The 14290-nt window shown below is 40.2% G+C and overlaps 1 protein-coding gene across 8 annotated transcripts in view; it reads right to left on the bottom strand.

Moving 5' to 3' along the window:
* Window positions 1-802: 802 nt before the first annotated feature.
* Window positions 803-14290, bottom strand: part of ST3GAL5 (ST3 beta-galactoside alpha-2,3-sialyltransferase 5) — a 31223-nt gene continuing 17735 nt past the window's right edge. For 5 of the 8 annotated variants that reach the window (XM_063157924.1, XM_063157923.1, XM_063157926.1 and 2 more), the window contains 6 exons: window positions 12208-12319; window positions 10392-10506; window positions 8183-8526; window positions 6616-6802; window positions 4602-4760; window positions 803-3424 (listed from right to left, as the gene is read on the bottom strand). In XM_063157924.1, the coding sequence (XP_063013994.1) occupies window positions 3161-3424; window positions 4602-4760; window positions 6616-6802; window positions 8183-8526; window positions 10392-10506; window positions 12208-12319 (1181 nt within the window). In that variant the 3' untranslated portion in view covers window positions 803-3160. Of the gene's footprint in view, window positions 3425-4601; window positions 4761-6615; window positions 6803-8182; window positions 8527-10391; window positions 10507-12197; window positions 12320-14290 lie in introns of all 8 variants that reach the window. The other 3 variants (XM_063157928.1, XM_063157927.1, XM_063157929.1) reach the window with 1 other exon arrangement.

Raw genomic sequence — 14290 nt, 5'->3', positions numbered from 1 at the left:
GAGCTATCCACACACACCCATGCAGGGAGAGGATGAACTCTCTTCAGCTCCCTATCAGCACCTCAACAGTCCTCATGAGTTTGGCACCCAGTTTTGATACCAGCCCAGGACAGACTGCAGGCACCCTTTTTGGCACTTCCCCTTTGTGTCTCCTTGTGCAACTTCCTGCACAGGAGCCATGAAAACATTCAGCACCAGAACAGATAAGGCAAATCCCTGCCTGTGACAGCTCCTACAAAGAGAGTTACACAGAGGATTTCAGTGCAGAGCATGTGGCTTTATCACAGCTCCCAAAATCTTTGTGACTTTTTAACCAAACACTAGTAAGGCCTGTTTACAAAGGATGCAGATTCTTTGCAAAGCATAAATCTGTGAGACAGTAACAGAACACACAGAGCTTTGTTCTTATCTCACTCCCAGCAAGGCTGAGGCACAGAGCAGAAGCTGCAGTGTTGACACCATTGTAGGAAACACACCCCCGATTTTAAGGCCAATGCTATAACCCAGTCCAAAATATTCTCATCCACATTAACTTCAAATCTTGTAAGCCCACAATTTGGTCAGTGTTGAGAGGGTTTCTCTTTTCCAAGCACCAGACAGATAATTCCACTGACAGGCATTAAAAAGGCATAAACAAATAGAGAAAAAGTTAAAAAGTTCCCAGCTACCATCTCCCCTGTTTTGGGGTATGTGGGATTGCATCGAGACTTTCAACTGGATCAGCAAGACATGAAACTTCCTTAAAAGAGGAGGGAGAACAAATGGCAAATACATAAATAGTGACAAATACATAAATAGAAAGTGGTTTCATCAGTTTATTGCTTTTTGCTGCCATTTCATGGAGTGCCAAGTCTGCACAGACTACCATGGAGAACAAGTTTTTATCACAAGCCATAAAACAGGTAGGAAATCTCATCCTACATCCACACAATTTGCAAATTTGACAGTAAATACAGCATCTCCAAAAAGCTATTGGCATTTACACTAATCAACTGATTATTTTTAAGTTGCTGAACAAAATGAAGTGGTGAGGGACCATGTGCTCAGAAATACAGACTTCTGGTGTATTCAAGTCATCCTCCCAATACACACATTCTGAAATCTTCCAACATTTCATTAATACTAAATGAAATTAATGTATTCCGCTTCCAGTTTAAATACCAGGAGAAAATAGTTACCACATTTTAATATATTAACTAAAGGACTATTTGTATAAAACTCTTCACACATGAAATATTTTTAAATTAAATAATATAATATACTTACAAAAAAAGAAAAAACAGACTAGAAATTTATTGCTAATATAAAAATTAACGCTTTTCATGGAAGAGAAGACTAGATTAACATTATTGCTATGAACATAGTGCCAGAAACAAGAATTCCTGATTTTCAAATTTGTTCAGCCCCCACAATTGACTTTAAAGGACCTGTAGACATGTGGGGCTTAGGAAAGATGAGGTCCACAACTTTACTCAGCTGTGGTTCATGATCTGATGTCCTTTCATTGACTCTCAGTGTAACAGGGAGCATCAGTCTGCTGCTTCTGCATGCTAACATTATCATTCATCAGATCTGCTCTCCACAGAGTAAAAACCCAGAACACAACCACCCTAATCCTGCATTTCCACAAGAGTATTTCTGAAATGTGCAACTACAGCTTCATTCATCTCTATGTCCATAACAAAGAGAAGTGGGAACATTCACCAGGTGAAGAGTCCATGATAAGAACAATGTTTCTAGGCCAACCCTTGATTGAATTGCTGACAACCTCCCACGGCCACAGGAAGCTTTTTGCTCAGAGTGTAGATTGAGTAACACAACTCCTCAGTGCAAACAGTCACACCTGATACTCTACTAATAACAAAAATATAAACATAAAAACGTAATTACACATCTGCACAGCCCAGGGCCTTTGCAGTGCACTGATTTCCACCCCCAAGAACACACACCTATAGCTTTCCTCTCTCTTTTTGTTTTTTAAATTTGCTGTTTTCAGCAGTTATCTACCTTGTTACTAGATTACACTACTTTCTTAAAGTGATTTTCTTCTAAACTTATACACTCACCCAATTACTGACTTGGGGAAAACCAACTCTACCTATCCAATTAAATAGACAAAACTGGACTTCACAAGGGTTATCAGCATTGCAAATTATTAAGGTGACAATATCTATAATTAATTACTTCAGGATCATAAAATTAACCAGTGGAAATTGTAATCTAGTCACAAGTCACAGATTTTTGCTAAATGATTGATACAAGCGAGTGTTTTATAGAACCAGCACTTCTCAATCACTCAAAATATACATTTTTAAAAAGTGGCAGATTTTGTATTAATGCCACTTCTTTAATTAGGGTAACTGAACTCTGCTGGACATCATCCAGTTAGAAACATTTAGGCAGGTCTTCAGGAATGGAAATGACCAATGACCTGGATTGGGGTAAAGCCTCCTCCTGGCTAAATCCTCTTCTACAGGGCCCTGGGCCTGAATGTGCTTCACAAAGCAGGATTCTAACCCAAAACATTCATATATCAATGGTTTTAATATCAATCATGAACATCAAAGTACTTACTACTCAGTTGTTGCCACAACAATTCCTTTTCCTTCATTCCTACATTTGTCCTTCACCCCCCAAAAAATGTATGAGCAAAAGAATATAAATATTTGAGGAGTAAATGCAATGCTCAAGTTCAGGACATGCAAGACTTGAGAAGCTTATGCCTTTCTTTTCATGGCATGCATGAAAAGGAGTCAATATACCAGGAACTGGATCAACAAAGACAGCAGATCAGGAGAAAATAACTCTTGCACATTCTGTTAGACAATTCAGGCCAGCCACGTGTGTTCCATATACATTTGAAAACAAAAAACCTGATTTTATTCAGACAACTTAAAACATTAAATAATTTAAATGGATGTCTTTCAACTCCAAGTTGAATTGATGAGATATTTACACAGCTATTCACAGAAATGTGCAAAGTAAAGTCTCACAGGAAAATTAATTTAGAAGCCTGACAGCTTGAATGGGACATTAAAAAAGGCAGCAGGGATCCCACGTCCATTTCATGTACACTTTAAAGAACTAAAGAGAGGGAAAGGTTTGATCCAGCTGAACCTCTGGAAGTGGAACAAATCCTGTCCATGCTGCAAGCTGGTCACTAGCTGTCTTTGCTGCAGAATTCACAGTGTATCCCTCCAGTGAGGTCTTTGACAACTTGTTCTTTGATCAGTTTCCGCAGGAATTTTGTTTCACCCGTCACATTGTGCATGAATTGTTCTTTCATGGCAGCCATGCAGAGGTTGTTGTAATAGTGCAAAGGTGTGCTGGGCTGATCCAGGTCATATCCAAATCCTGCCAGGCTCACTTCATCACACAGATGTGTGGCCAGAACAACTGCTGTGACCCCAATTGTAGGTACATTCTAAAAAGGGAGAAAAGTGAAATTTGCTCAGTTCAAACATATTGTCCTTTACTTTGGGTCTATAAACACTTTACACAACTTAATGACTTTGTCTATTCCCTCTCCTCACTTAAAACTGAAATCAGTTATAACTACAACTAAAAATCAATTCAATGATCAATTAAAACTAAAAACTCCAGGACAAAATACCAATACAATTTAAGTAGTTGGCTTTTGGCTGTCAACACTAATTTTTCTTTTTCCTGTGGAAGCAAGATGCCCTATCACTGTATAGTTAAACTGGAAGTGATCCTTCACTTCAAACAGTCAAACAGCCCCTGACACAGAGTTAAACTTGAAATTTCTTAATGTACACTTATCTAAGTCTTGAGCAACAACAGGCTCTCTAACAGTATTCTTCACAATATGACTTTTCACTGAACAACCTGTGAAAGAGACAAATATACTACAATACCATTAAGATACTCAGCTTGGTATATGTTATTTTGGTAAAAGAAATGTGAGACGATCTTTCAAATATTTGTGCAATAATCTTAAGTGCTTTCACATTTTGGTAAAGAGATGGTGGTTAGTGTTTTTATAGTTCAAGAGAACTAGTGACATCCAATTCCTCAAACATGCAATTAAAGTAACAAAAATGCAGTGTATAATTAAACCAGGCAATTCATCACTCTGTGCCACTGCTGGAGCAAGGCCATGGAGGGGGGAAATGCCCATCAGCTGCTACTGAGCATTCTGTGGCACACACAGCAACTCCAGCAGCTGGAGGCTGCTTCACACTGCCCTGGCTTCCAGGCTCCTCTGCTGTCCCTGCAGCTGGAGACATCTGGCCACAGCTGATGGCTGCTTTAGCTCAACAGGGCTGGTTTTAACAGGCTTAACACACATCAAATGCATGTTTTTAAACAATGGAATGAGGTCATGTCTCACTGCATCTGAATGCCATTTCATGTCAGTATACAGGCAAAATATCTCATCTAAAAAGGTGAGCTGAAATCTTACCTTGATTTTGCACAAAAAAATACAAGAGTCTTTTGAAAGCACAATAATTTCCTTATTACCTGAAACCAGCTCTGAAACTGCACAGAGAAAGTAAAAAACCCAAAACTTTTTTCAGTTTCTTATTTTATTTACTTGGCATTTTACTGCCTCTTTTTGTTCAAAGGAAACTTCTTACCTTATCCCAACCCCAGAACTTTGATCGAGGCTCAGGGAACTGTAAAATGTCCAAAGCTGTCTCTTTGACAATGACTGGATTCAGAATCCTAAACTGCTTTGATGTGAAAGGAATTTTCTCAGCAACCTCCCTCCAAAAGAAGAGCCGCATCCACAGAGGCTAAGAGAAATAAAAAATCTAGTTCAGAGGGAAACTGAGACAAACACAGCACAGAAGTCACAGAATTCACCAGTAACCCTGAAAAATTTAGCAGTTTACAGCTAAGGTGGTTTGGAAATATCATTGCACAGATCAAATGAGTGACCCAAAAGAGGAAAAACCTTGAAAGCAACAGGAATTGCAGAGAGGACAGCAGAGGGAATAGTTGTTTATTCTGAATATCTGACTGCACTTTGTGTTTATCAGTCAGCATATTCACCAGCACCCATGGGTTCTTCATTTCTTTAAATACTGCAGCCTGTCCCAGCACAGTTTCCCACAAACATTAAGCAGGCATTCTGAAGCAAGCACCAGATTTAAAACAATTGTGCTCAAACTCTGAAGTGAAGGGCTGTTGTTTGACAGCATCCATCTAGTGATAAATGCAATCCTTCAGAAGAAGATTTACACAGGACTCAGAAACCCAGACTCTGATCTCAAGCCACTGCAGTCAGTCAGATGCCTGCTAATGGAAGAAGAAATACTCCATCACACTAATTCTGCAAGTCCTTCCATGAAATGGGCAACATTAAGCAAATTAATTTAATTAAAATATTAAACTGATCCAGCTCCAACACAGACCTGTATTTTTTTAAAGTATGATTTAAGAAGCAACAGCTTGAACTGATCAAATGCAGGTTGCAGTGCTCCTGTTCTCCCAGCCATGCTCTGGATCAGTTTACTTCAGTGCCAGTGCCTGCACAGAGAGCTGAGCCAGCTGACAGCTGAGTGTTTGAAGGAAGCAGGGCTGCAGCTCACAGAATCACAGAGCCATGAAGTCAGACAGGGCCTCTGGAGATCACAGGGCCCAACTCCCCTGGCCCAAGCAGACACCTCAAGCCAGATGCTCAAGATCATGTCTAGATGATTTTAAGAAAGACGTCCATGGATATTCAACCTGACAAATTCCCTCTTGTCCTATCACTGGGCACCACCAAAAAGAGCCTGGCTCCATCCCCTCTGCACCCTCCCCTCAGATATTTATTTATGTGCATTAATAAGATCCCCTCCAAGCTAAACACTCCCAGCTCTACAGCTCTATCAGTCTTTCCTCATGGCAGAGAAGCTCCAGTCCCTTAAGCATCTTCCTGACTCTCCAATGTAGCAGTAGACAGCCATGGTCAAGATTAAACACACCTTCTCATACTGTAAAAATCACAGAACTGAGAAAGGAATTTGGAGTACCCAAACTAGGAGATCAAACTGTTGAATGACTTGACAGGCTGCCTTCTAAATCTCTCTCAGTAACTTTTACTTGTTGAAATTATCTGCCTGCAGATTAAAAGAAGTGGAAGCCACCAGCTCACATCAATTTGGAAACATCAAGCCTTTCCATCAGCTCCTTAGAAATTTCAGCACTTCTATAAATGTTCAGTAAAAAATAAGGAACCTCATAACAAATGTTCAATTACACATTAATTCCTTGTATGCCCATTGCAGCAGTACAGACTTTAGCAGCTAAAAAAAATGGACTAGCATTCAGAAATCTCATTTCTATTTTAAGCTCTGCAGACTTGGTCAAGTCACTTAAACCAAATGTGAAATGAATTCCACTTCAGCAAATGCTCAGTCTGTCACGTAGCCTGGTGCAAACCACCAATATCTCCACAAAAAAAAAAAAAGTGTTACTGTCAGCATGGGGCTGCAACACAAATGCTGGTCCAACTGTAACTAGGAGACAGAGCTAAAAAAACCCACAAGGTTGTATAAAGATCCTCAGCACAATAAGCCAGGAAGTAACAGATCAATCAGCTTCTTTAAGCATTAGAAAACAAAACAAACAAATACAGGTACATGAGACTGTCACATTACATACCAAGGTTTCATTTTTTACCATGGCTTGAAGCCAGCTGAAATCAACTCCTTTAAAGAGGACAGCCACAAACAAGCTTGCAGGAGGATACTCATGCTCAGAAAGGGGGGCTCCTTCGGGGTACGTCATCCGTATTGTTGTTTTGTTACCAACATGGTCCGTGTAGCCTTGAACTGGTGCATCATTTAACCTGGGCAAACAAAGCCACAGTGCAGGGTATTAAATAAACAGGTTACAATCTCATTAGAGTATCAAACACAAAGCAAAAACTTGTTATTTGGCCCACAGATTTTTAACAGAACAGACCATAGTGTTTTCTCACAGCCCACATGTTCTTGCCTCATGCACTCTCGCAGCCCATTTATCTTTGGGAGGAAGCCAATTCTATTTCTAGATTAAATGGCACAAATGCAGAACTTGGGAAATAAACCTTGAAGAGTAAAGTGACTTAAGACATTGCAGAACTTCCTATCTCTTGCTTTGTGTCAACTCAAAGAGGCTTAAAAGTGGAAGAGGAAGAAAGCACACAGACAGTTGCCTGTGTGATAACTTTTCACACATATATATTTATACATACACACACACTCATGAGTGTTCCACACAAAAAATCATTCAAATTATCCCTCCAGTGCAATGCATCCTGTGGGTTTATATCATTTCCAGTTCACCAAAAAATTCAGATGCTGGCACACAGCTGACAAGAACAGAATCATCACTCTCCATGAGTTCTGCAGAATAGTTCAAGTCCTGCAGACTTTTCTGCATCAACAGAAATATCACCTTCATCCTGCCATCCCTAATTTCAGAGGACACCTAATGCAAGTTCTCTGCCCCTCCACGTGCTAACAAGGTTTGTATACCTTTGAATAAGGGCTATTGATTCAATGAAATATTTCCTTAATAAGATGAGCAAGCCTCAGTTTACAAAACAAGTTGAGAAAATGCTGGTATTAATTTTATTTGTGACTTCACATGACTCCAAATAAGGTGGTTCAAACTGTAATGTTCAGAAGGCACAAATACAGAGCATGTAATTCAGATATCAGAGATTGTGGCAATCAAAGAAAAGTCACTGACCTCATAAAGATAAGGGAAGATAAGTGTGCTATAAAGTGGGTAAGCAAACTGTGTACTGAAACACCAATTAATGTTTATAGTGTTTGAAATAGCTGTCATAAAAAAAATCTTTCAAATAAGCAGCCAAACTAGCCATGGGGAAAAAAGCAGAGGTGAGTCCTTAAGTCCTGAAGTTTAAGATTTGAAAGCTTTGAAATGTGAAGGGATAAACCCAGTACTGTCTACTTGTCACTAGTTTCCATCTAGTTTCTGCCCATGTGATTTTTGTACCTGAAGTCCACAAATAATTACACTGAATTCCTTTCCTGTAAACATGACATTTTATTTTGCTCCTAAGACTTCAAATTCCACCAAGTGACAAATAAATTTCTCAAATGCACTTTCAGAAACAGTGTTATGAGTTGCATCAGTGTTGGAGATATTTTCCCCTAAAAAACAATGCTGGCTCATAAAGTAATGAACAAGTTGGAGTCCTTAAGTGGAAAGGACATACCTGATAACAATATCAAACTGATTCAATAAGTGACCCAGCTCTGATCCATGGAGAATTCCACCACTGCCAACAACAACACAGCGCTTACAGTGCTTAGACTTCAAATCTTCTGGTAAATCATGCTCAGGTAAGAGCTCAAGGAGATCTTTAAGTTTATCAGAGAACTTGTGAAATCCAAATGGAGGTTCATATTTAAATAAAGCTTCATCTTCATTCATATTTTTCCTTGCAAAGGGAGGTATGTCCACGCTGTATTTCTCTGCAAACAACTTCTTCATCTCTCTCCTGGCATAAGAAGGTCGGCACTGCTCCTGCAGCACAGCGCTGGCAAACTGCTGTGACCTCTGAAACAAAACACACAGGATTCAGCCAGGAAAGCCAGCTGCAGGAAGGCAGGAAGTCCCCAAACTGTGGGCCACCAGCTAACCACCAGCAGTTTAGCAAACCCAGAAAGCTTCAGCGTGGAAGTACAACAAATTTGAAGCATTTACTCAGAGGTAGATATGAGCCAGTGCACAGTGAAAACCTGCAGAGGAATTCCTCTCCACTTTACCACTTAAATCTAGATGTGAGGTTTTCTGAAGAATATATTAGGTAGTAGAAGTGCTAAGTGAGAATGAGCTGTTTGTACCACCATTTGCAATACCAAATAAAAAAACCTAGACATACTTCTACCTGTCTAATTTAGCAGCAAGTGGAATTCCACTCTGCTCAACTGCATGACCTGAGTTCTGCTCTGAGATTCCATCAGAGACACATCCATTGGGTAAAAGTTCTGTGCAACAGCAGCTGGAATTGTTACTCATCAGAATGAAGCAACACTTCTTCCATAAATATTGCTAAAGTGCTAACGACTAAAAGGAATGCTAGGTGGGGGTGTTATGGGCCTTCTCTCAAAGACTAGTCACCAAAATAAGAGACTAGAGTTCTATATTGCATAAAAAGATTAAAGTGACAGACAGAACTACACATTGATCCATCTCATATTAAAAACAAAACACTATTAGTGCACGCGTTTAGGAATCTGTAGTGGCAAGCTGGTGTCTGATGTAAAAAGAGAAAAGCAAAGGTTCCTCCAGTGTAATTTAAAAAAACCCATGAGAAAACACAGGAGTCAAAGACACAAGATTCAAATCTACTGCTAATTTAGTCCTCCTCTACTGTAAAGGAACAATAGTGTGTATCTGAAGGAGCAGGGAGGGAAGTTCTGCTGCTGTTTTTTTGGGGTTTTTTTTTCAACCAAGATTAACCTACAGAATTTCCTCTACCACCATTATGAAGGTTTCTGCATGAACACCACTCTGGGCAAAGCATGACTGAACAATTTCCCAATGTACTTTTTGAGATAGCAATAAATACAGTCCATGAAGCCTTCAGGTTTGCTTGGTTTAATGTGGTCGTTCTTCAGAATCAGAAGTTTTATTGAAAAAATAAATAAGTCAAATGAGAAAAAAGGGAAGGCAAAGAGGTTTAGAAGGGGAAAGATAAGCACTGAGGATGATGGCAAGTGGGGGAGGATGCACATACAGAAATGCTAAGATTAGACTGTCTTAATCCAGGGTTTCTGCTAGAAGTTGCCTGTTAGCATTGAGACATTCAAAGACAGAAATGTAACAGCCCTAGGGCAGGTAAGTTCTGTTGTAAAGTGCAAATAGGATAAGTAGCAAAGGCTTCAATGGTGTCTGTTACACCTCTTTAAAAGCTAAAGAAAGTAGCTGCTACCTTGAATGCATAAATGAAATAATAGCTGTACTCTCTTGGACATTTGCCCTGTGATTCCAAAAACATCTGAGCAACTACAAGGCAAAGCAGACTGGGAAACTGGCTTAGATAAAAAAAAAAAAAAGCCCTTTGGTTTAATATATTACTTTTGTGTGTTTTTAATATGTGACTTTTCATTTGCATCAATGTTCTGCTCACCAGTGTCATCTGCACTGACAGAATGGGATGATGACATGTTCCTTTCAAATTTTAAAGTCACACTTATCTAATTTTACCCCCAAAAACTCAGTTCCTCTATGTGCTTCTGCTGTCATTTTACAAGAACAAAAAACAATGTTTATAGCATGAGTTGAAGCAAAATATACTTCTGCTCAACACATAATTCCAGCATTTTAGTTCTTTGTTGTAGAGCCCTCTAAGTCTTGTATTGTCAATTAATAACATTTTTTAAAGTGAAATGAAAAAAAAAAGGCCAAAAAATACCAACCTTTACACGATCAAGGTCCACATATGGCATTTTTGTTCTGTCACATTCCTCAGGGTCAAGATGCAATTTGAGGATATAAAGGAAGCACCCTCCAACCACAAACAGTGCAAGAATTCTAAAAAGCAGGACAGTGGGAGGTAGGAGAGAAAAACAAAAAAAAATTTTTTCTGAAGTTCAATCAACTATTAAATCAATATTTTTAAGCAAATTTAAGACAGTCGAACTTTATGTGAATACTTGCATTTGAATTTAAAAAAAACTCTTTTGCTTTGTTTACTTCAAGTTTTGTGTAACTCTTCAAAGTTATCTGCACAAAAGTATGAACACATATAGATGCCTAGATAAGGAAAATGCCTGCCTTATATATTTTAAATGCATCTCTGATGAGTCAAACAATTCTCCTCACATAATGAAACCAACAGTGACCTTTTTTCCTTTAGAGGTCATATCTTAGAAAACATATTTCCATGCAAGCTGAGAAAAAGGCTGGAACTTCAAATTGGATGATTTTGGGCCAATGGCCACCACTGAAACAAAACTTTCAACTCAGTGGCAGGCCAGAACACAGAACTTAGATGGTCAGGCTGCAAAGCCTTAGTTACTCACAGCCCCAAAACACGCAGCAGAAAAAGTCCAACCAACTTTGAAGAACACAGACCGTTCATATTTTTGATCTACTAATTTCTCATTCCTAAAGAATGCCACTGCTGATATCCAAAAAGTCACTTAGCTCATTTCATGTTTAAACCCATCTGTAGAATATTTACATCATTATTTGGTTAAAGCTGTGGTTCCTGCTCAAGTGTATAGTTTGAGCTTTCTTATTGATTTTCATTTCCTATTGTTTCCTAAGGACTGGACATTTATTTAAATGTCTTTTAAAAATGTACAAGTTATTAAGTGCCCAATGCTTCTTGAAACTCTTTCAGATAAAGTTAATACAAATTTCCAATTTTTTTTTAAAAGCTTGCACTATATGCACTAGCAGATGCAATTCCAGCACTCAGTGTACAGTACAGGATGCAAACAAGGTGACCACTGGAAAAGCAGGACTGTTCTCATATCTCACTTAACTAAATTACATTTTCCACTGATAGGTGATCTAAGAGCTTCATTAGCATGTTAGGCAGCAGCCCCTGGAGATCAGCCAACAGGCAGAGAGCAGGAGATTCACAGCTGACAAATGAGGCTGGTTTTCCTCCAGAAGTTTATCAAATATCCCCAGATCCAGCTGGGGTTGCACCATTCAGGTTACATTCACCTGTGCATGTAACATTTTTTCTTTGGGTTTTCTAGCTTTAAGACCTAAAAATTCAAATGGCATCACAGTAGTGAACGTTTTAGGTATAAAATATGGTCCTGGATCAATGTGTGCACACATCCTTTAATTCTAACTTGATGTCAAGCTATAAACAAAGGAGTAAGGTTTTTGATATAACATTCCAGAAGCCTTCATAACAAAATAGCTACATGAAAATACCTCCCCAGGACACCCACTCAACATCCTCTGGCCTTCCATTCCCTCAGTTACCAGACTGTACAGAAGTCTCAGCATTGTTATTTATCTGCATGCAAAAAAGATTGGAAATACTTGTGAGTGAAGTACTAGGATGTCACTTTGCCTTGGGAAGACAGGTACAATGAGTTATCCTGGGCTCCACCAAGTGTTTTCAGGAAAGCTGTGTGCTCAACCCTCCATTCACAGCCTGTGGTAACCCCATGCCTTGATTTCTGCATCCATTTTGCAATTGCCCAGGCTGGGGACAGAACAGCTGTCCTCTGTGCAGCTGTGACAATGACACTTACTTGCGAGTACCTTTTAGAAACCAGCTTGGTCTTCTCATCTTCATGTGCAGCCACCTTACACCATTGCACAGGAGGTGAATGGTCACTTTTCAGCTTCCCAGAGTTACTGTCACTCAGCATTGCTGTAAAAAAGAAAGAAAAAGTCATCATAACTTTTGCTGAATTGAAGAAAAGTTCACAGGACACCCATGGAGTGACAACTTTGTTTCCCAGAGAAGACTGTGATTCTTAGTTATGGTGCCAGGAATACTGAATTGCTCCTGAGCTCCTTGTGATCAAGAACTTGCTCATTTCAGCTGCATCACCAAAACATGATTCTAAAAATGTTGCCAGGTTTTTGCATGCTTCATAAGCCTGAAGTCTAACATTTGCCAATTACATCAATTACCATCAAACACTCTAAACAATATGCTTAGGGTATTCAGGATCCCTGACTCAAAATCAAATCCCTGTGCTGTGCCCTCCACTAGCTTCAAGGATGCTCTCAGCATACAAAACCCATACAAGCCATCTTCAAAACAGGAGCCCATGTTTCAAATAATCTCCCCAGTTTCCCCAAAGCCAAACAAACATATCTCATCATCACTGCTCTGAATCTACCACTGACCTCTTCAGCAGCCCCAACAACATGGCCAGCAACTCCAACAGCAGGCACCAGAGAGGGTGAGGAGGGAATTTCTTCCAGGCACACTGCAGGCCCAGGAGGCTGCCAGCACCAGGGAAGCACAGCACAGCTCCCTGCACAGAGCATGGGATAGCCCAGCAGGACAGCACAGGGCTCCCTCACAGATGGGCAGGCCACTGATCCTTAGCTGATAAGAAGCAATCTTGCTGCTCCACAATTTCTATCAGCACGCTCCAATATTCATTTTGGGAAGATAAATGCATGCTGGCACATCTCCTCTCCCAGGCTGCTGCCAGTAACCAAAGATGTGAGGGTGGAATGCCCAAGAAGAGCCCAGCTGTATGAGCCTGCTGGCTTTCCCAAGGAGAAGGAACACAGGCAAAGGTTTTTCCTGTCCTCCCCACCCAAAGCAGCACTCCCTATGATCAGCCAGCCATGGAAAGGGGCAGCCTGCTCCTCCAGAGGGGAGGATTTCAGCCCTGCTCCTTCCTTTGATCTCAGTACTTGACCCTCTCTGCTCTCCACTGCAAAGGTGTTCACCTGTTCTGTTCTCCTGCCAACAGCTCTGTCACAAGAACTTCTAAAAAAGAGCAGGACTAAGGGAAGGCTTTTCTCTAGGGATGATCTTCCCTTGTTCTCCTTTCCACCTCTTTTCACTGCTTATGGTGATATGACCCATTTGAACCAGCCTGTACAGCCACTTGAAAACTGCTTGACTGGACAAACAACTGATGTTCTTAAAGACCAGGATGAAGGAGCTGAGGAGACAGAAGGACCCCCTCCAGATATCAAATCCAGATCACTGAAATTTCAAGGCTATCTAATTCAGAAGATGATTCAAAGTCAGCCTCCTAGCACAGAGAGAAATTATTACTGATAATCACAGCAGAAGGTCAAACACCAAAAACCCCTGTGAGAGGGTGGGACACAGACAGACAAAGATCAACAACAGCATCTGAAGCTCTTTGAAGAGCAGGCAGCAGTCAAGTCATGCTTTCAGGGTCACATGCAAACAATTATAACCCACAAACACAGCAACACAGGAAAACCCTAATGGTTTTAGCCAGCAGGAAACATGATCACTTACCTCAAAGTAACTTGGTTATTATGGCATCACTAAGAACCTCAAATTCCCCACCTGACAATTTACTAATTGCATAGACTCTGAGCTGTCACACCAATTTGCTGGCCTTTGTTCCAGCCCCTTTGAGATCTGGAATAAAATCTGAAGTCACTACCATCATGGCTGTCTTGAAAAGGGGTAAACTGAAATTTAAGGGGTAAGTTACATCCCCCAGTCCCCCAGAATTCTAGCAGTTAGGCTGGAAATCAAATCTACCACACAGCCTGTCACGACACAGGACCAAAGAGCAGGTCATAGGGAACCTATGAAGCCTTAATAGCTCCTCATTTTCTCAGAGCAACACCTCATCTTTACTGGCTGCATCTATACCACTGAATAAAAGCA

This window comes from Melospiza melodia, chromosome 5, assembly GCF_035770615.1.
Source record: "Melospiza melodia melodia isolate bMelMel2 chromosome 5, bMelMel2.pri, whole genome shotgun sequence".
NCBI classification, from domain to species: Eukaryota; Metazoa; Chordata; class Aves; order Passeriformes; family Passerellidae; genus Melospiza; species Melospiza melodia.
The sequence above is the reverse complement of the archived record's forward strand: the minus strand, read 5'-3'. Positions and strand labels throughout refer to the sequence as shown.